The sequence below is a fragment of the Musca vetustissima genome, unplaced genomic scaffold, assembly GCF_032173495.1.
Source record: "Musca vetustissima isolate MV318-11 ecotype Yass unplaced genomic scaffold, APGP_CSIRO_Mvet_v1 utg2304, whole genome shotgun sequence".
Lineage (NCBI taxonomy): Eukaryota > Metazoa > Arthropoda > Insecta > Diptera > Muscidae > Musca > Musca vetustissima.
Window position 1 is genome coordinate 99,185 of NW_026880246.1, and position 23,068 is coordinate 122,252.

The following is a 23,068-nucleotide window of genomic DNA, read 5'->3' on the forward strand; positions in this document are numbered from 1 at the left end:
GGTTCAGAGGCAAATATTGTTCCTATATATATTTTCGACTGACTTCATGGTAATTGTCCTCAAAATAATGAACTAGTGTCCACTTGAGCCTCTGTGTTGTAGTATAATTGATAGTTTGATTTAAATCACTTTACATAATGTTGTCCCTTTTGTGCTGATCGAGAATATATATGCTTTATAGAGTCGGAAATGATTATTTCGATGAGTTATAAACGGAAACACAAAGTTAATATACCCTCCATACTATGGTGGAGGGTATAAAAAGGTACAAATGTACCCGGTTATTGATCGCAGTAATCCTACGATCGATAACATCTAAACACATTTAATTTAGTCCAATGGTTATTCAAAAAAATGCGAAGTCTGTTAGGATACATCTCTTGAATATATCCAAAATGGTAAAGGGAATCATATAGTCGGCTCCGTCCGACTTTACTGCTTTCCTTACTGGTTTTAACATAGCCTTATACCCAAATTTATATTCCGGGATCTTGGCTGCAAGTTTTTAAACCAAATATTCGTATCACCTTTTGGTTTACTATTACATCATTTAATTTTTAAATTAATTGGTCGATTGCTGTTTTGATTTGGACTTATACGTCTAGATCCATGATTCGTCGTGTATTAATTAATATGCCAATCGAAATAAATGCAAAAACTGAAATTTTAAAATTGACTAAATAATTTATTTACATATACACATTGTTATATAATTCTAAATTTTCCTTAAGTAAATGTTGACTTCTTAGGCAACATAAATGACAGGGCAGCAGCAACTATAATAGAAATAGTAAGTGAATTAAAATTTAATTTTCTTTAATAAATTAGTCCAACTTACATATCAATACTGATCCTACCATGGCAAATGGCGGTATACAACCAATTTCCACCAATACGGGAAACATTAAATTTCCCGATAAGGCACCCAAACGGCCAAACATCATAGACAAAGCAACAATCATTGTTCTATCCGAGAAAGAAAACCAACATATCAACATTGAAATATACATGTCCAACAGCTAAACCCACATTCCCATTAACCAACTTACCTCAATGTAGTTGGAAATAAGCCAACAACCATTCCTAGTAGAGAAGATGTTGATATTCCACACAGTGTTATAAACAGTGAGGATATGATTAATATAGTCAAACCACTACTGGACCAATAGAGACTTAAACCCAATGCTCCAGATATCAGCAGACCAAATGCTACACAATTAAGAAGAAGAGACGTTTTAGGAACATGTTTTGTGTTGGATATTTAACCCCTGCCTCACTTACTCAGCAAACGTTTGGTACCCCCGGCACGTACAATCATTCCAGCAAAACAGTAACCCACAATTCCCGAAATAGAAACAATCATGTTGTTCATGTACATATCAACCGATACATTTTGATGCTGGAAGAAATTAAGACGATTTTCAAATGTTAACACAAAATTTAAACTAATCACTTAAGATGATTTTAAACAGTACACGGACAAATATTTCATAGATTAAAGTTCATTGTAATGTTTTACTACATTAAAGCGATCTGCTAAAAATTATCAGCATACTTTAAAATAGAATTGAAATATGCGTGGCTGACCAACACCCAAACAAAACGGTTAAAATTACAATGTTGCATAAGATTTAAAAATGGAAAACTTAGTACACAGCTTCATCTAGGATGATTAATTTAGCCGTTTGCGCTAAAAGGTTACAAAAACAGTATATTCTTGATAAAGATAATATTTTACGTCGATATAGTTGTAATCACGATCTAAGATGGACTATTTTGGGTACTTTATTCAGCGGAATTGGCTGTAGTTTGGTGTTCTGGGCTCTCATGGATTAACAAATATTTCTCGATATTGTGAGGATTTTTGGTTCTCAAATCTTTCTTACTAAAAATCTCCAATATCTTTCACGATCGGGTATTTGGAAGAATGCAGATCCAAGGTATATCCCATATGGACGATATTAGATATAACGGGCCTCATTGAGCCTAAAATGACATGTGTTATACTTGGTAGAAATCCGCTCAGATTTCAATGTAGCTCCCATATATATTTTGGGCCGAATTTATTACATGAATTTAATAGACCAAAAATTTTATCACTGATTATGGATACCTGTATTATGTTTTTATGCCATTCACCACAGTATGAACGGTATATAAATTTGTTTCATTCCACATGTAACTCATCAAAATACTCATTTCCGACATACAAGTATATTCCTGAACAGGGTAAATTTTTAAGACGATCTAACAACGTCCGTCGGTCTTTCCTCTAGGTCGTTAAATTTGTTTCTATAAAACCAGTAAGGAAAGTAGGATAGTCGGACGGGGCCAACACTATGCATCAGATGCATCCTAACAGATGTCACATTTTTGTAGGACCCTTAACATGAAATTGGATGAACTAATATATGTGATCTTTATATAAAAGTGAAACGACTTAGATCAATCTATAAAAATGTCATTCCTTTGTTACAATGGGACAAAATTATGAAAAAAGACTTAAAGCAAATATCAATCGTATAGCCGTTGAATATTTGGAGCCCAATTAACATGGAGTCTGTCATTCTATGCTCAATTTTGTACCCTATGCAAAATTAACGTCAATCTAACAAACATGAGGAATTTGGGGCACCATTTACATAAAATCGGACGAATATATGGAAGCTATATCCAAATATCAATGATTTCAACGAATCTTGACACAGGTTAGGTTATATTAATTCCAGTAAGTTTTGTTCCTATCGGCCATATTTTGAGTTCTTGGTGCATAATTTATTAAAAATCGGACGAAAATATATATGGGAGCTATATCCAAACCTGAACTGAATCAACAAAACTCGACACACATTAGACAATACTAACTTCAATACATTGTGCAAAATTTTGTGGAAATCGGCCTAACTTTGGGTCTTCCGTGGACCTATTACTTAAAATCAAACGAAGCTATATAGGAGCTATATCCAAATCTGAACCACAAAACTTATCACACTTTACACTACACTAATTTCAGTACGCTGTGCAAAACTTTGTATCAATCGGACAGATATTGGGAGTTTGGTGCACCATTTACATAAAATCGAACGAAACTATATATAGGAGATATATCTAAATCTGAACAGACTCCAACAAAGTACCTAATTCAGTACTATGTTCAAAATTTTGTCTCAATCGGACCATAATTGGAAATTTGGTGCACAATTTACATAATATCGGACGAATCTGTATATGGGAGCTATATCTAAATCTGAACTGATTTCAGCAAAACTTCACAGACACAAAATGTTGTCTCAATTGGACAAATATCGAGAGATGATTGCACCATTTAGTTAAAATCGGATAAAAGTATATATGGGAGCTATATCTAAATCTTAACCGATTTGCTCCAATTTCGATATGGTTCGTCCTTGGGATGTACCAAATTTCATCCAAATTGGATTATAAATGCGACCTGTACTTTGTTTACAATTTAACATGAACAGACGGTCGGACGGACATGCATAAAACGACTCAGAAAGTGATTCTATACACATTCTCAAAAGGAACTATGGACCTATTTCCTTTCCTTTTGTATGTTACAAACGTGTGTTCCAACCGATTTCACTCTAATTATACCCTTCACCACACTGTGGTACAGGGTATTATGTCTTTGTGCATATGTTTGTAACAGACAAAAATGATCAATATCAGTTTACGGTTTGGTATTTTCAGTATTTCTGAAGACTTTATACCCATTTGGCTGTAATTTGTATAAAGGGTTCTGAATTTATTATCCGATTTGGATTAAAAAGCTCATTTATTTGGCCAAAGGACGAACCCTATTGGTGAAAATCGGTTGAGATTTAGATATAGCTCCCATATATAGTTTCGCCCGATTTTAGGTTGTGTACCAAAGTCCCTTGGTTGTGTACCAAAGTCCCTGAAAATCATTCGATTTATACAAATTTTGGCATATCGTACTGAATTAAGTCTAGAATGACGTGTGCTAAGTTTCGTAAAAATCGGTTCAGATTGAGATATAGTTTCCATATATAGTTTCGCCCGATTTTAAGTAAATGGCGAAGAAATTTTGAAATTGTATAAATACGCTTATATCTGAAACGTAGGAATTACTATGTAACAGGCGTAAGTGTTTGTAACACTTCGAAATATTGATCCCAGACCCCTTCGAGATGAGATTCCATGTCTTCTGATTTACTTACCTCAGTACAATCTTTTTCATAACTGGTGACAATTGTTGCTGTTTTATTTACGCTGTAGTCTAAAATGGAACACAAATTAGAGGATTCTTTACTATTGGCATGTTCTTGCTCGTATTCTGATATCGAAGCGAATAATTGTGGCAGCCACAGGCGTATTGTGTTATATCTAAAAGTAATTATAATAATTATTTCATTAAAAAATCCAAAATGTACATTTACCCCATTAATATTGAAATCTGCATTAGATAAACATGCAGAGAACGTGTCAGCAGCGGCTTTCTAAACATGGGCTTCGTTTGTTCCCAGCCATCGCGCAAACTCTGAGACATAGAACGATGAATTCGCTTAGGATTTACGTCTGAGGATTTTTCAATTGTGAAAACAGCTTCATTTGTGACAACATCACGTGTTGGAACTTCTTCGATCAGGGTTTTAATCTATTAATTTAAAAAATCGATTTAAGAAAGAATTATCTGAGAAATTTCATTGTACTAACTGGAAAAGTATTTTTAGCTTTTCGTGTATTTAGGGCATACATGATTTGAAATGATTTCATAGCCTCCGCATTATGACCTTGTGACATTAGAAATTTTGGACTTTCGGGTAGAAACAAAAGTATAACACCGCTTATGAAGCTCGGTAAGCCGCATATAAATAAAAATATCTGCCAGGTGTGAACTGAAAATAAGAAGAAATATTAATTATTTTAGTTAATTTTTTACCATTCCTTTTCATATCTTAACTCACCATTAAAGTCCTTTATCACAAACTCCCAATCTCTTGGTAAAATAAGCCAAGCAATCAAGGGCAGCATTAATGTTCCAAATGAAGTAACAATTCCCAAAAGTAGTAATACCCTAGGTCGATGATGAGCGGCATGCAATTCTGTTAAATACGTAACCAATACGGCACTGGGTCCATTGACTCTAAAAATAAAATAATTTAAAAGGAAAATCAATTACATTAAATTTATAATTTAAAAAATTAACTTACATCAATCCACCCAAAAACTTAAATGTCACCAACATTCCAAAATTCTGGCTCATCGAACTACACAATACACACACCGCATCAGCCAATAAGCCAAAGGCTAATATTTTCTGCCTTCCTCTGGTATCGGCCAAATAACCCCAAACAATAGCCGATGAAATCATACCAGCAAATGTGACAGCATTCAGTACACCCTTATTGAATAGTGTCAGCTTTAGATCACATTCAGCTATGGGCAGAATATAAGCCATAGTTGTTGTGGAAAATACAATGGATAATTTGGCTGGTATTGCTGCGAGAATTAACAACAAATTGAAACAACCAAATCCGGTGGCTTGCAGCGCCTTTTCAAAATCTGCTGGCTCATTGTCATCTGAAATGAAAAAAAAAACACTTTTGGTGAACAATAAGGCTTCCTCGAGGCATAGAAAATTAGCTTTGTCTTTGACTATGAAAATGATTAATTTATCACAGAAATTTATTTCAGAGACATATTCCATAAGAAAATCAGTAATTTCGGGAATTATAAGTCGGTTTTATGCAACTAGATCAGTAGTGACTGTTCATCAAAGAGGAACATCAGTTCGTACTAAACAACAAACTGCCAGAGAATTAAAAACCAGTAAGGAAAGTAGTAAAGTCGGACTGGGCCGACTATATGATACCATTCACCACTTTAGGCATATTCAACATATGTCGCCTTTTCGAAAGAGTATTGACATGAAATTGAACGAACTTAATTATGTGATCTTTATCTAAACCGACTAACATCAATCCCTACACATGTCATTATGCAACCTATGCAAAATTTTGTGAATCGATTATAAGCAATCTTGAAACACACTTTTCGGTATGCTACACAGTTTAAATGTAATCTCAATCAGACACCCATTGATTATTTGGTGTACAATTAACATGAATAAGTCAAAATTATATATGGAAGCTATGCTATATATATATATATATATATATATATATTCTAGCAGGACCCGTAGCGCTTCGCTGCCCCTGATTTTTTAATTTTTAATACAGAAATAATTTTTATACAGAAATGTGTGAAATATCAATGCGTTCTCTTGTCTTCCTATTGGTAACTAACGATATTTGTATAGAAGTTATTGAATTTTTCGCTGTTTTCTATATTGGTGGTAATTCTTGTTTCCTTTGAAACTAAGAAAAATATGTTTCTCATATACTGAACAAATTCAAAATTGATATCTTTTATAAATTTTACACAAATTTTATTTTGTTAAAAGTATGTACGTATGTATGTGCATGAAAATGAAGAGAAGACGGTTAGTATAATTAATGAACTGGTCGTTATTGTCAGTACAGATAAGTGCACTTAATAGGGTAAATAACTATTTTGCACATATTTATATCCCACTATCCGACTTATAACGTGTTTTTCAGATGAAAATAAATCGTTTTATAATTAAAATCAAGGATTATAAAGGGCGTAAGTGACATTCAATCCATTTTTTATTTATTTTTTTTTTTTTAATAAATTGTTAGAGTATGTTAGGGTCTTCACTTCAAATACTATTTTCAATGAACTTATTTTCAATTAGTCCCAAACGTGCCATTTTTTATATATGACCAACTCTAATATTCGATATTAGGCATTTACATTTTTTCTATAAGAATAATACTGTTTTGGTATTTTTTTCCTATATCTATATATATAAAAATGAATTTCTGTTTGTTTGTTTGTTTGTTTGTTTGAACGGTGTTCCCTATAGACTCCTAAACTACTGAACGGATTTTCATGAAATTTTCACAGTCGATTTTTGAGTACATTTGTGGTAACATAGGGTACTTAATTTTTTGATGGGGGCAGGGGAAACAGTAGCCCCCATACAAATTGCCCCCTTTTTAGATCAGAATTGGCCATTATAGCAAAGAATTGGAATTGGTAATTATGGCAAAGTGTTAGTAAATATACAAACCACAGATGTTTACTAAGTTCACAAACCACAATTATGTAGGTGTTGCCAAGTCACAATTTGTTTTTATGACAATGATAAAGATGGAAATATCTGAATCAAAAAAGTGATACTAATGACAGAGTTCGTACAATTCGAGTACGCAGAGATTTCAATAATGTGGACTCTATACACAAAATAGTACTGTACACATTACTGATGACAGAATTCGTAAAATTTGAGCACGAAGCGATTTAAATAATTTAGATTATATACACAAATTAGTACTGTACACATATTTGCCCTCTTTATACCCCTCACCAAACTGTGTTTCAGGGTACTATGACTTTGTGCATATGTTTGTAACAGGCAAAAGAAATCGAGATAGACCCATGGTTCCTTTTGAGAATAAGCATAGAATAACTTTCTGAGTCGATTTATGCATGAAATGGTCCCTATATATCTTTCGATTTGCACGAAATTTTTTGGTATAGCCTACTAAATTAGGTCAAGAATAATGTGTGCTAAGTTTCGTGAAAATCGGTTCAGATTTAGATATAGCTCCCATATATAGTTTCGCCCGATTTTAGGTAATTGGTACACCAAAGTCGCTATATATCATTCGATTTGCACGAATTTTGGCATAGCGTACTGAATTAAGTCAAGAATGATTGTGCTAAGTTTCATGAAAATAGGTTCAGATTTAGATATAGCTCCCACATATATATATATTTGTGTCCGATTTAATGTAAATAGTCCCTATATATCTTTCGATTTGCACGAAATTTGGTATAGAATACTGAATTAGGTCAAGAATAATGTATACTATGTTTCGTGAAAATCGGTTCAGATTTAGATATAGCTCCCATATGTAAATGGTGCACCGAAGCCTCTATATTTGGCACACCAAAATCGCTATATATGATTCCATTTGCATGAATTTTGGCATAGCGTAGTTGATGTGTGCTAAGTTTCGTGAAAAACGATTCAGATTTAGATAGATTTTGGCATAGCGTACTGAATTAGAATGATTGCGCAAAGTTTCATAAAAATCGGTTCAGATTTAGATATAGCTCCCATATATATTTTTGTCCGATTTAATGTAAATGGTCTCTATATATCTTTCGATTTGCACGAAATTAGGTACAGCCTACTAAATTAGGTCAAGAATGATGTATGCTAAGTTTCGTGAAAATCGGTTCAGATTTAGATATAGCTCCCATATATATTTTGTCCGATATATTTTATGTAAATGGTGCCCCTGAAAATCATTCGATTTGCACGAATTTTGGCATAGGGTACTGAATTATGTCTGGAATAGTCTAGCAAAGTTTCGTGAAAATCTGTTCAGATTTAGATGTAGCTTCCATATATATGTTCGTCCGATATAAATTAATCTCTGGTAACTTTCCTTGAATTCGGTTCATGGTAAATTTACACCATGTAATCAATGGATGTCTGATTGAGATTATATTTTAAACCGAGCAATATACCAAATAGCGTGTGTCAAGTTTGCTTTAAATCGATTTACAAAATTAAAACACGTAATGAACGTGTAAAGTTAATACTGGCAAATGCTCTGTTAATGTCACTGATCTTATATGGACTTGGAGTGTATTCGTGATCCATTGATTTGCATGTTCATAAGTTAAAGCGAATTATTAATACCATAACACGCTTTATTTATAATCTACGTAGTGACAATCACGTGTCGGAATATGTTACTCGCTTTCTTGGATGTTCTTTTGAAAAAAATTATTCAGTATATATATTACGGTGGACACTTAAGGATGTTATTTTCTTTCACACACTCTCTAGAAACCTCAATATTTTGATACCTCGAATTTTGAATATTTGTGCGATGTTGGAATGCACTGCCACTTGAGTTACGGGTTTTCTCACAGAAATAATGCTATACGTTTATAAATTCTAAGTCAGTTACACATTTCATAGTAAAAATTACCATATTATGGATTTACTTTTTTGGCCTTTGGAAGGGGCAGCGAAGTGCCACGGGTCCAGCTAGTATATATATAAAATAGAAAAAAATTTGTTTGTTTGTTTGTTTGTATGTTACCGATAGACGCCAAAACCGCTGAACAGATCTTAATGAGATTTACACTGTATGTCGGGACATGCCCTGAAAGTAACATAGGTTATATAAACTTTTAAAATTCAGATTTTCACCACACGTCTTTCCGTTCGAGGAAAATAACGTAGGCTATATAAATTTCTAAAATTCCGCGCGGATTTCAAGTTATGGGATCAAAAGTAATAATACCCCTGAACTAATATTCATTTTCTATGCTTCTATCTTAAGATGGGTTACAGATTTACACTTCAAAATTTGTCTGAGTAGCTTGGTTACAAATACGCATCATCCCTATAAAAACAGGAGTGGTACATTGGGGATAATGTACTCCCAACTATTTTGGTTGTAGACACAAAAATCGCTTAATAGATTTTACTGAAATTTTCGCAGTAAGTCAGTCCATCCAATGGAAGAAAGATAGACTTGGTATACTTCCAAAATTCCGAATTGATGCGTAGTTATCTTAGCTATGAATTAATATTTCTTAGCTAAGAACTAATACTACATTTCAATGAATATATCCTAACTTTAAGAAGGCATATACATATATTCGTTTATAAATGTGTATATGATACTCAGGTAATTACGTACCCAGTCATAAAAGATCTGGAATTAAAAAAAATTGGTCCAAATCAAGATTAATAGACTCATAATTTTTTGTCCAACTACGTATCATTATCAGTAGCGGCAATAACCACACTTCAGTAATGCCGCTAACGTCTGCCGTTTTCCATCTCTCCATTGTCGTGCTAATACATACAGATATTGGAATAAAAATTGTGTAAAATGAAAAATATTGTCATTTTAGTTTTTACATTTTGTCAGTTTTAGAAAAAAAAAAACATTTCAATTTTGAGACTTTTTGAATTTCAACAATTCTACTACTATTCTAGAAAATGACTATAAGTTCAATAACAGTATGCATCAGCAATATATGAGAGATATCTAAAAGCGAAATGCGGATTGTGGTAATGTTATAATAATCTGTGGTAGGGTATCATCATAGCTGAGCTTAAAATAAAATGTGTTCATTACTTGAAAAATAAAGTTTTGTTGACCAAACGAACATGACTAAAACTATACATTCGAGAATGTGCAGAGGAAATGACGAACTAAAGCGAGGGTTTAAAAGATAAGATTTTATTTTAAAACTAAAGGTTAATTACATACAGGTTGTTTTCTTTCCAATTGTTCTTTATTTTATTTTTGTTAATAACTTCAGTGGGACTGTGAAGAGCCACAGCCTCTGAGGGATTCAAAAACGCCTCCTTCAAAATGAATTGCATTCCATTTTTTTAAATCATTAGGGAATACACATTACAAATGCAAAATTTAAACTTGGCAAAGATTATTACAGCGGATGTCTTACCGATGTTAATCGGAGGAAGGGATCCCAACCACATTATGTGGAAACAGTTGAGAATACAGGCATAAAGGTAGGTGGTAGTGGGAGATTATTACAGCGGATGTCTTAGCGATGTTAATCGGAGGAAGGGATCCCAACCACATTATGTGGAAACAGTTGAGAATACAGGCATAAAGGTAGGTGGTAGTGGGAATAAGGGATTATATTGATCGTTGAACGGTTTTTTAATACTTACATTTTCATAAAAAAACTAACGAAACTTCAAAAAATATAAAACTATTGTTTAGAATTTTTGGTTATATTTGCAGTAAGTTTAGCAATCAAATACCATCAAATAGTAGACTCTTTAAAACTGTTTTGAAACTGCATATAAATAGTTTACTGCATAAACTATAATTTTAGTAGGGGCAGCGAAGTGCCACGGGTTCAGCTAGTATTCAAATAAAACTGACAAACTGTCAAGAATTAAAAAATATACAGCCTGTTTTTCTATTTCGAACGAAAATCAATGCGAATGAAAGTAACTCACTTTCGTTTAAAAAAGCGTTCATGTATTTCGAAAACTGTCGTTCGTTTGCCGTTACGTATACCATTCGAAAAACTACTAAATTAAATATAATATTTTACAACAATGTTCAATAAATGAGAGTCAAATGGGAAATGAGAACAAAGTACACAAATACAATCACATATTTGAAAAAAAAAAATTGTCAAATGAAAATTTTCAATATTTGTACAATATTATTTTCTAAAAACATGAATGAAAAATCCAAACGATACCTATAAAACATGTTTCAAAAAATTTTATTTTGTATAGAGATTGTGTTGTGTGAAGGTGCTTCAAATTTTGGTACATAGTTCGCGATTTTGCAATTCATTCGAAAGCTATAAAGCAAGTGAGTGAATTTGACATTCTCGTTAGCATGATGACAGCTTTTTCGTCATACATAAACCCAAGGTGTATTAAATAAGGTGTAAGTGACAATCATATGGTTTCAAACTTTTTTCTTTATTGTTTGTAAAGTAAATTGTCAAAAACATTTTCAATATTACATTTGGATTTCAAAAATGGTCTTTAAATTTAGGTTTTTTTTTTAATAAAATTCAAGAAAACTACATTCATAGAGGGGGGAAATCTGTCCAGAAATTCCAGCTAAAATCGAGGAGATTATATTAGCCTATATTGGAATCGGCCCCTATGGAAAGATTTTATACGGTCAACACAATTTCCATTATGAGATCTTTGGCCAAGGATTTATGTCCTTCAATTTTCTTTAAGAAGGCAAGATTTGAAGCCACTCCATAGAAAAAAATAGATTGTAATCCACAATATAAACAACATCACAAGGAGCCATGGGCTAACTGTGGGAAACGTAAAATTAATCGCGACCATGTCTTAAACATTATTTTTCACTGACCTAAAACCACCAATAACCCAAGAATACACAAATTCATCAATTATTCCTGAAAGAATAGTTCTTGACAAAAATAAATTAATAATTGTTTTTGTTTATTTTTTGTCAAACTTATTGTCAGCATGACAATTTAATTTCTATAACAACAATGTTGTTTTTGTAAAATATTTGTTGTTGTATCTGATGCATACACCTTATTAAATACACCTTGCATAAACCCAATTTGTAAAGAAAAAATATACGTTTACGTTTTCTTTCGAGTTGTTTATCGTTCGACTTCTTTTGCCTGTAAAAAGTTTTTATATGAACCAAAATTGATTTTCATTTGCATTGAAAGCGAACGAAACCTTTCTTTCGAAATACATAAACAGGCTGATAATGTCAATTATTTCTTTCTATTTGCTTTTCAATACACATACATATCGACGCCTCCGAACCATAATATGCTAAGTCGACTTAGCATGTATTAAAGTTCTTTACGTTTTTAGATACTACGGTCCTTAATTTATATTCTCTGAAATTTTGGTAATCATCGGCCAATCCAAACCAAAGTTATAAGCAAAAATGTACTTAGCATGGCCCGTAAGATATATGAAACTTCCATACTTTGAGAGCTTCTACTGAAAAACTCACTTTTCAGACTTAGCATACTATGGTTCGGAGGCGTCGATATGTATGTACATATTTTGTATTTTATATTCCAAAATTTTCGGATGATGCGCAATTGCAGCCATCTTTCTGAAACAAATTTGAAAGTAGCTACATGCTACTAACATACATACGAACATATCGTCAGCTAAAATGCAAAAAGGCGTAACTAACAAAAAATTGAAATTGACTTTTTGAATGAATATTGTGAATGTCAATAAACTGCATGTGTTGACAAAGTTTTACACGTCTGCGGTCAAAAAAGGAAAAACAAAAAGACGTAACTACAAGTGGGTTTATTTGATAAATGCAAAAAGGCGTAACTAACAAAAAATTCAATTTTTTACATAATTGTTATGACTGTCATTAAACTAAATAACTAAATCTGTTAAAAAAATTATGGTCTATTATTCGTCATATGCAATATCACCCTGCCGGGCATACTTTTTCATTTCACATGACATGTTTATAGTTTTCATTCAAAACAGTTTTTTGCTACTCCTGCACAATTATGCTTTTGTTAGTTACGCATTTTTGCATTTTGCTTATATGCTTATTTTTTATGATGTTACACCGCATCCACGCGAATTTTTAGGAGTTTATCTAACCTATGTTACTTCCATCGCTTGACGTACTCTTGGTAAAACTTGTTCAGTGGTTCTTAAGTCCACAAACAATATGCTTTCGATTTTCTATATACATATGCATAGATAGGAATGCAATGAGGAGTGCATTTTCCTGTTAAATGGATTATGCGTAATTACGCCCATGTTACTCAGACATATTTTGAAGTCGGTATCTGTAACCTTTCTTAGGATATACACAAATTACATGTTCATAAATTCTGAGGCATGAGTACGTTCGATGCTATAACTCCGCATACACGCCGAATCTTAGAGGTTTATATAACCTATGTTATTCCCAGGACATGTCATGACATTCTGTGAAAGTCTCAGTAAAATCTGTCCACCGATTTTTGAGTCTGCAAACGAAATATTTTCTGTTTTCAATATGCAGATTTTGAAAATGCAGCAGAAAATGTACTTTCCGTTGATCATACCAAGCACGTTTTTGTATGTATGGTGTGTATTTACATCTACGTTATTCACACAAATTTTGAAGCCGGTATCTGTAACCGTTCTTAAGATATACGCATATTACATGTTCGGAAATTTTGAGGTTTGTTTACTATTGACGCTATAACTCTGCATCCACGCGGAATTTTAGAAGTTTAGCTAGCCTATGTTACTTTCAGGGCATGTCATGACATACAGTGTAAATATCATTAACATCTGTTCAGCGGTTTTAGCGTCTATCGTGAACATACACACAAACAAACAATTTTTTTTTCTATTATATATATATATATATATATATGAACCGATTTCAAGGAAACTTGCCAGATATTATTTTATATTAACCTCAGTACGTTGTGTCAATCGGCCTAGCTATGGATCTTTAGTGCACCATTGACTTAAAATCGGACGAAAATATATAAAGAAGGTGTATGTAAATCTAAATCGATTTTCACGAAAGACTTTGATGCATAATTTACATAAAATCGGACGAAAATATTTTATTTTTACGAAACTTTGCACACATTATTCAGTACGCGGTGCCAAAATTCGTGCAAATTGAAGGATTTGCAGAGACTTTAATGCACCATTTAACTAAAATCGAACGAAAATATATATGGAAGCATATCTAAATCTGAACCGATTTTCACGAAAAACGAAACACGTCATTCTAGACTTAATTCAGTACGCTGTGCCAAAATTCGTGCAAATTAAAAGATTTACAGGGACTTTGGTTCACCATTTACCTAAAATCGGATGAACATATATATGAGAGCTATATCTAAATCTGAACCGATTTTCTCCAATTAAGTTTTTTTCTCCAATATTTTATTTATTTTAGACATGTTTTCAAGCGACACGCGTCTTTTTTGTTATATTCATGATCTTAGTCCAATTTTTCCACCTGAGAGTCTGTAGTTTGGCAGAGTCCCTCATAGCGGAGTTCTTAAAAAGTTCTGGCCTCCTGAACTTCAAAGCGTTTTATAATGTTTTTAAAAGTTTTTTAAGGATGCTGTTACATTTTTAATCTGATATAAGCATTCACTAATTTTTTTCCTCAATACATGATTTTTATATTACACAGTCATTTTGTGTATATTACGAATGAAGTAGATTAAATTTGGATTTTGAAATTAATGTTTAATTCACGTTTTAATTATTTTCAAAGCTTGTCATGAATAGTATCAACATTTCACACTTCAAATCTTTTTATACCCTTCACCACACTGTGGTACAGGGTATTATGTCTTTGTGCATATGTTCGTAACAGGCAAAAATAATCGAGATAGACCCATGGTTCCTTTTGAGAATATGCATAGAATCACTTTCTAAGTCGATTTATGCATGTCCGTCCGTCGTCTGTCTGTCTGTCCATGTTAAATTGTAAACAAAGTACAAGTCGCATTTATGATCTGAATTGGATGAAATTTGGCATAGGTCACTTATTCGGCCCACGGACGAACCCTATTGAAATTGGGAAAAATCGGTTCAGATTTAGATATAGCTCCCATATATATATTTAACCGATTTAATGTGAACGGTCCCTATATATCTTTCGATTTGCACGAAATTTGGTACAGGCTAATCATTTAGGCCTATAATGATGTCTGCCAAGTTTCGTGAAAATCGGTTCAGATTTAGATATAGCTCCCATATATAGTTTCGTCCGATTTCATGTAAATGATGCCCCAAAGTCCCTATATATATTTCGATTTGCACGAAATTTGGCACAACCTACTGAATTAAGAATAGAGTTATGTCTGCCAAGTTTCGAGAAAATCGGTCCAGATTTAGATATAGCTCCCATATACAGTTTCGTCCAATTTCATGTAAATAGTGCACCAAAGTCCCTATATATCTTTCGATTTGCACGAAATTTGGCATAACGTACAGAATTGAGCCTAGAATGATGTCTGCCAACTTTCGAGAAATACGGTGCCGATTTAGATATAGCTCCCATATATAGTTTCGTCCGATTTCATGTAAATGGTGCACCAAAGTCCCTATATATCTATTGATTTGCACGAAATTTGATACAGCCTAATCATTTAGGTCTAGAATGATGTCTGCCAAGTTTCGTGAAAATCGGTCCAGATTTAGATATAGCTCCCATATATAGTTTCGTCCCAATTCATGTAAATTGTGCCCCAAAGTCCCTATATATCTTTCGATTTGCACGAAATTTGGCATAACGTACTGAACTGGGTCTAGAATGATGTCTGCCAAGTTTCGTGAAAATCGGTACAGATTTAGATATAGGTCCCATATATAGTTCCTTCGATTTCATGTAAATGGTGCACCACAAATATCTTGCGATTTGCACGAAGTTTGGCATAACGTACTGAATTGAGTCTAGAATGATGTCTGCAAGTTTCGTGAAAATAGGTCAATATTTACATATAGCTCCCATATAGTTTCGTCCGATTTCATGTAAATGGTGCACCGAAGTCCCTATATATCTTTCGATTTGCACAAAATTTGTCATAACGTACTGAATTGAAGCTAGGGTGATGTCTGCGTTGTTTCGCAAAAATCGGTCCAGATTTAGATATAGCTCCCTTTTATTATAGATTGATTTTAAGTAATTGACGCACCAAGGAACCAATAGGAACAAAATGTTCTGAAATTAGTATAACCTAACCTGTGACAAGTTTGTTTGAAATCGCTTAATATTTGGATAGAGCTTCCATATATATTTTCGCCCGATTTCAAGTAAATTGGGCATCAAACTCCTCATGTTAGTCAGTTTGACATCAAATTTTGCACAACGTACAAAATTGAGCATAGAATTATGTAGTTGCGTTTTCTTGAAGTACAGACATTGTTTGAAGTCGATTTACATACTTTATGGATAGATCTACGTAGATTCACATTTAGATAAATATCACATATTTTATTTCATCCAATTCCATGCTAATAGTCCTGTTTAATATACCCATAGTGGTGAAGGGTATCATATAGTCGGCCCCGTCCGACTTTACTACTTTCCTTAATGGTTTTGGTTTGCTGTTATTTCTATTTCACCATCATACCTTTATCGGCAACAGATTTCATATCTTTTGTGTTATCACTTGTACTGTTTTCATTCAAAATTTCCATGTTTATTATCTTTTGGTGCGAATTTCTTGACGGATGATTTTGGACGGTAACACCGGATTCTTTAACTTTTTAATAACGTAAACACAAACTAGACCACTTCTGTTCTTCTCAAATGATACAAAATTATTATAACTTCCGACACATTATACGTTACAGACAGATGCGACTACAATGTCAATATAATTCTGGATAACATTCCACCTGGATGTTGATCTTCTTATAAGATTAAAATCTACTGTATTTTTACTGTCTTATCTTAATTACTATTTGTTGTGTCTACTTACTGCAAATCGGTTTAGAAACTACATTCATTACGATATATCGCAGGTCAATTCGTTGAAAGAGTAATTCATATTGCAGAATTGTAAAATAAATTTATTGTTTTAAAATTAAATTGTAATGAAATTAACATTTTTATTTGTTTATTTTTTGTTTGGTTTCTTCCGAATATAACAGCGTTTTATTATAGCAGATGCTATGAGTAAGAATTGGATTATTTTTAAAAGATAGTTATCAACCTCAACTGTCGTTGTCACCTTATCAGTATCTTATCAATTTGGTAGCTGTTGTTTGTTTGTCACCACCCACGAATGTTAGGGAAATAAAAGCGTCACATCTTTTATAATTTTACAAAAGATTTCTTACGTATTAGCATCAGCAATAGATACGATCTCTCCCCGTTAGGCCAAATAAGCTACCAGGTGAGAAAAGCTTCTGATAAAATTGTATTATTGACGACATTGACTTAGAAAAGTTAAGCGTTTCTTGGCAAGAACTGAATGATGTTGAATTTTATAATCTCAATGTGATTTATTGGTATGAGGCCTTCCAAGGTTACCAGTTTTTGACATACCATTATTTGGCAAAAGCGTTTTCATAAATATTTAGTAAGAAAAATTAAAAGTCGTATATTATCAGTCGTATGCCATATCGTTCGGAAGTTTTAAGGTTTTCCATAAAAGCTGTTATTTTGCATTTGAAGAAAAGTGTAATTTTCAAGAAGTTTGGGACCATTCTGTGGTGGCTTAAAATTATTAGAATACGTGTGAATATTTTAGAAACTTAGGCTGGAAAACTCAGCCTAGACAGTATAAAATGGCGGATACAGGTAATTTGATAGTAGGGAAATCTACAAAATCGTATTTTGAAAATACATGCACAAGAAATCCTTTACATTGGGGATATGTCCAAACATGGACCTATATTGAATACTTTCTGCAATCATATTTTTCACACTCCAAGAACCCGGATGAATAGCCTTATCGATTGAAAAAGATGTATGTAAATATGTATATATATATATATATACTAGCTGAACCCGTGGCGCTTCGCTGCCCCTACTTAAGTATTAACATAGGGTAGTCCACGTAAATGCAATGTTTTTTAATGAACCTATCATTTGATGGAATTTACCCTTTTGCAAAACCTACTGCAGTACCCTTCATTCCCATTACCACCTACTTTTATTTCTGTATTTTCAGCAGTTTGCCCATAATATCGTTTGGATCCCTTTCTCGCTCCGATTAATATCACAAAGATCCTTGCTGCATAATCCTTGCTAGCTTGAAATTTTGTATCTTTGTTTTATTACCAAAAAAGGGTTTCAAAAAGAATACATCACAACTTTATATTTTTACCGAACCTAGATTTATAATTGGACTTACCATGTAATTCCATGGTATTTTTAAGAAACTAAGATCAATTCCGAAGATGGAGTGACAATTAAGTAACTCATAATCATTTCAAGTCAGCTGTGATGATAATCCACCAGAGATTTTTGAATCTTATAACTTTTTATCCAAAATCCGCCTTTTTGCATTTGTATATCTCACTTATACTGTTGATACATACTTTTATAGAATTAATACGCGTTTTCTTCAATAGATGTAAAATTTTTGAAACATAAAAACAAAACAAAATCTAAAATTGAAATGTTTTTTTTCAAACTGACAAAATGAAAAAAATATAATATGTCAATATTTTTTCATTTTACACAAATTTTTATCCATTATATGATGATAATGAAGAGATGAAAAACAGCAGACGTTAACGGAATTATTTAACTGGTGGTTATTGTTATTACTGATAATAACATAATATGACCAAAAATTATTAGTCGAAAATTCTTGATTTGAATTAATTTTTAAATCCTGGTCATTTAAGATTGGATGTGTAATTATCTGAGTATAAAACACACGTTTATGAACCAATTTATTTAAGATATGCATAGAAACTATATATTAGTTCAGAGGTATGATTCCTTTTGATGCTATAAATTTCCCCCATTGTGTCACGCCAATTTTTATATGGATGATGCGTATTTGTCACCAAGTTTCTCAGACAAATTTTGAAGTTGAAATCTGTAACCCTTCTTAATATATAAGCATAGAAATGTAATATTATTTCAGATGTACGATTACTTTCGATGCTATAACTCTATATCCACGCTGAATTTTTAAAGTGTGTATAGTCTATGTTATTTCCCTGGGATGGTACGACATGCAGTGAAAATCTCAGTAAAATCGGTTTAACGTTTTTTGAGTCTAGAAGCGAAACATTTTTATATCCTTCATGTAAATTATTTAAGTGTAACGGAGAGTGCATTTTCCCCCAATCGTTCCACGCTCAATTTTGTATGGATGATGTGTATTAACACCTACGTCATTCAGACAAATTTTAAAGGCGGTACATGTAACGGTTCTTAAGATCTACGCATATTACATGTTCAGAAAATTTGAGGTATGTTTACTATTGATGCTATAACTCTGCATCCACGCGGAATTTTAGAAGTTTATATAGCCTATGTTACTTTCAGAGCATGCCCCGACATACAGTGTAAATCTCATTAAGATTTGTTCAGCGATTTTTGCGTCTATCGGTAACATACAAACAAACAAACAAATTTTTTTCTATTTTATATATATAGATATCGATTGAAACCTTAAAAATATCACAAAATCGGCATTCCATGTCAAAAATGGAGCTATATTCATAATTTTCTGTGTAGAATTGTTGTACTTGAATAGAAAAAGGTGGCTAAATTCTTCAAAATACTGCCAATGGGCGGTACTAGGAATATATTGATGGGGAGTTGATAATGTTTACATGTATAATATATTCAACCTTCCAAAAACATGCACTGCCAACTTACTTAGGTGGAAAAAAACTTTACACAACTTAATATTTATACTAAAACTATATCGTGTTCGAAGGTGGGAATTATTGGCCCGCTCCTTCTGGTGCCTTCCCACAGTGGGTCCATATTTGTATACCCATCATCACACTGTGATACAGGTTATTATGCATATTTTTGTAACAGGCTAAGGGGAACGAGATGGGCACATGGTTGCTTTTGAGGCGATGAGGCGATCCGAATTGGATGAAATTTTGCACAGATTAATTATTTGGTGCATTGGTGCACTAAAACCTAAAGTTAAGCTGATTGGCACACAATTTTGCAAAACAGTAATTCTACATAGCGTGTGTCAAATTTTGTTGAAATCACATTTAGTTAATTTCATATTAATGGTCTGTTAAAGAATGCATATACCCAAAGTAGTGATAAACACCGTATAATGCGAACGGAGTAGTAAATTTGATAAAAACTCTGCACATCGTATATTTGTCAAACTTTCTTCACATTCTAATACATAGCTTTTCAATTAACCGATCGACTGTTTCTCAAATTTCCATTTTTATACCCTTCACCACATTGTGGTACAGGGTATTATGTCTGTCTGTCCATGTTAAATTGTAAACAAATTACAGGTCGCATTTATGATTCGAAATGGATGAAATTTGGCATAGGACATTTATTCCCCCATTGAAATTGGGAAAATCGGTTCATATTTAGATATAGCTCCCATATATTTTTTCGTCCGATTTTAGGTAAACGGTGCACCAAAGTCCCTGAAAATAGTTTGATTTGCACGAATTTTGGCACAGAGTACTGAATTATGTCTAGGATGATGTGTGCTAAGTTTCGTGAAAATCGGTTCAGATTTATATACAGCTCCCATATAAAGTTTCGTCAGATTTTAAATAAATGGTGTACCAAAGTCCCTGTAAATCTTTTGATTTGCACGAATTTTGGCACAGCGTACTGAATTAAATCTAGAAAGACGTGTGCTAAGTTTCGTGAAAATCGATTCAGATTTAGATATAGCTCTCATATATAGTTTCGCCCGATTTTAGATAAATGATGCACCAAAGTCCCTGCAAATATTTTGATTTATACGAAATTTGGCACAGAGTACTGAATGCAGCCTAGACTGATGTGTGCTAAGATTCATAAAAATCGGTTCAGATTTAGATATAGCTCCCATATATATTTTCGTCCGATTTAAGGTAAATGGTAAACCATAGTCCCTATATATATTTCGATTTGCACGATATTTGGCACAGATATTTTCGTCCGATTTAAGGTAAATGATGATCCAAAGTCCCTATATATCTATCGATTCGCACGAAAATTTGCATAGAGTACTGAATTAAGAGTAGAATTATGTGTTTTATGTTTCGTGAAAATCGGTTCAGATTGGATATAGCTCCCATATATATTTTCGTCCGATTTGTTGAAATTAGTGCAGTTGCAGACATAGCTTCCATATATATTTCGAACGGGAGCCTGATTGAGATTAAATTTTGAACAGTGCGGCATACCGAGTAGCGTGTATCAAGTGTGCTATAAATCGATTTACATAAATTTGTCCCATTGTACGCAAAGTACTCTAAATCTGCCCGAAGGAAATGAAACTTAGCATACGTTTCAGAATATATGTACGGATTGATGTCAGTTAGTTAGATAAAGATCACATATTTGAGTTCGTTCAATTTTATGTCAATGCGCCTTCGTAAAGGCCACGTCTATTTGGACATATATGTCGAATATACCATAGTGGTGAAGGGTATCATATAGTCGGCCCAGTTCGACTTTCTACTTTCCTTACTGTTTTTGTTTTTTTGTTCTTAGTTTCACTTTCCTAAAAGTTTTTAAAATATGTGTAATACTAGGTATGAACATTTGCTACCTAATGAAATCCCAAAGTATCAAATTAACCAAAAATTCAATTTCAGTGAATTTGTTGTTAAAAGTGTAAAATATTCTCTGAAATCAGGGAAATATTCTTAAATCAGCAATGTCCATTTATTTGACCCAAGGACGGGCCCCATTGGAATTAAAGAAAATCGTGCATATATATTTCCATTCGATTCCCTGTAAATGGTGCACCAAACTACCACGATATGTCCAATTAATGCAAAGGTTTGCACGGTGTACTAAAGTAAAAACTGATTGACGTATGTGAAATTTGATTGAAATCGGTTCAGATTAAGATATAGTTCCCATATATATTTGTGGCCGGTTTTATGTAAATGGGGAACCAAACTCTGAAGGTCTGCATAACGTATTAAATATAGTCTAGAAAAATGTGTTTTAAGTTTTGTAGAAATCTGTTCATTTTATATATAACTCCATATATATTATCGTTCGATTTTATGTAAATGGGGCACCAAACTCCCAAGGATTGTCCAAATGACATGTTAAATTTAAATTTAGTCTGATTCCATGTCGATGGCCCTCTAAATATGCTACGTATGTTCTACCGACAGGACACTGTACGTATGAGCATCTCTGTATCTATCCAAAGTGGTGAAGGCTATCATATAGTCGGCCGTCCGACTTTTGAACATTCCTTACTGGTTGTTACAGTAACAATGTTATCCAAAGCTATTCTGAAATCAAACGCAGTAATTTTTGTGGTTCAAAATTCCTATGATTGTCTTGATAGTCTTATTTAGAATATAAACCAATTTAAATTTTCAACTTTCAAATACATAACCCATCATTGCAAATTGAATCTACCTTTCAATAATAAATTCTCTTTAATACAACTTATAAGTATTTTGCATGTATTTTAAATTCATTAAATGTAAATATTTTAAAATTACTCCGATGGGTGCAATTACAAAGGATACCAATTTAATACATTGCATAACCCAATGCAAACGACAGCTTTAAGAGCACAACGTTTGATAAGGAAAAATTTAATTGCTCATACAAAGTGGAAACACTTTATAAAATGGGTCAAGTAGACCCTTGACAATATTACAAAGGGCCGAATATTAATTCAATAAAAATAAAAATTAATTTAGGGAAATATAAGGTGGCAAGGTTATATGAACAATTCCAATACAATATAGAAAACATTACAGAATAAAATCGAATCTATTATCCTATGATCCTATATAAAATAA

The 23,068-nt window shown here is 32.8% G+C and overlaps 1 protein-coding gene across 1 annotated transcript; it reads right to left on the reverse strand.

Moving 5' to 3' along the window:
- Positions 1-726: 726 nt before the first annotated feature.
- Positions 727-16,813, reverse strand: LOC133325728 (synaptic vesicle glycoprotein 2C-like). The gene is made up of 10 exons (XM_061534451.1): positions 16,747-16,813; positions 5,196-5,565; positions 4,950-5,128; positions 4,699-4,880; positions 4,422-4,639; positions 4,203-4,368; positions 1,282-1,399; positions 1,050-1,209; positions 839-966; positions 727-776 (listed from the first exon to the last, which is right to left on the reverse strand). The coding sequence occupies exons 1-10, from the start codon at positions 16,811-16,813 to the stop codon at positions 727-729; spliced, it is 1,638 nt and encodes a 545-aa protein (XP_061390435.1).
- Between the last annotated feature and the right edge of the window lie 6,255 nt (positions 16,814-23,068).

Bases quoted from the DNA above. Each gene is read 5' to 3' on its own strand.
- LOC133325728 (XM_061534451.1), bottom strand. From the start codon at position 16,813: ATGGAAATTTTGAATGAAAACAGTACAAGTGATAACACAAAAGATATG. The intron at 5,129-5,195 runs GTAAGTTAATTT...TTTTATTTTTAG, and splicing joins AAGTTTTTGGGTGGATTGAT to AGTCAATGGACCCAGTGCCG. The intron at 4,881-4,949 runs GTGAGTTAAGAT...TCTTATTTTCAG, and splicing joins TGTGATAAAGGACTTTAATG to TTCACACCTGGCAGATATTT.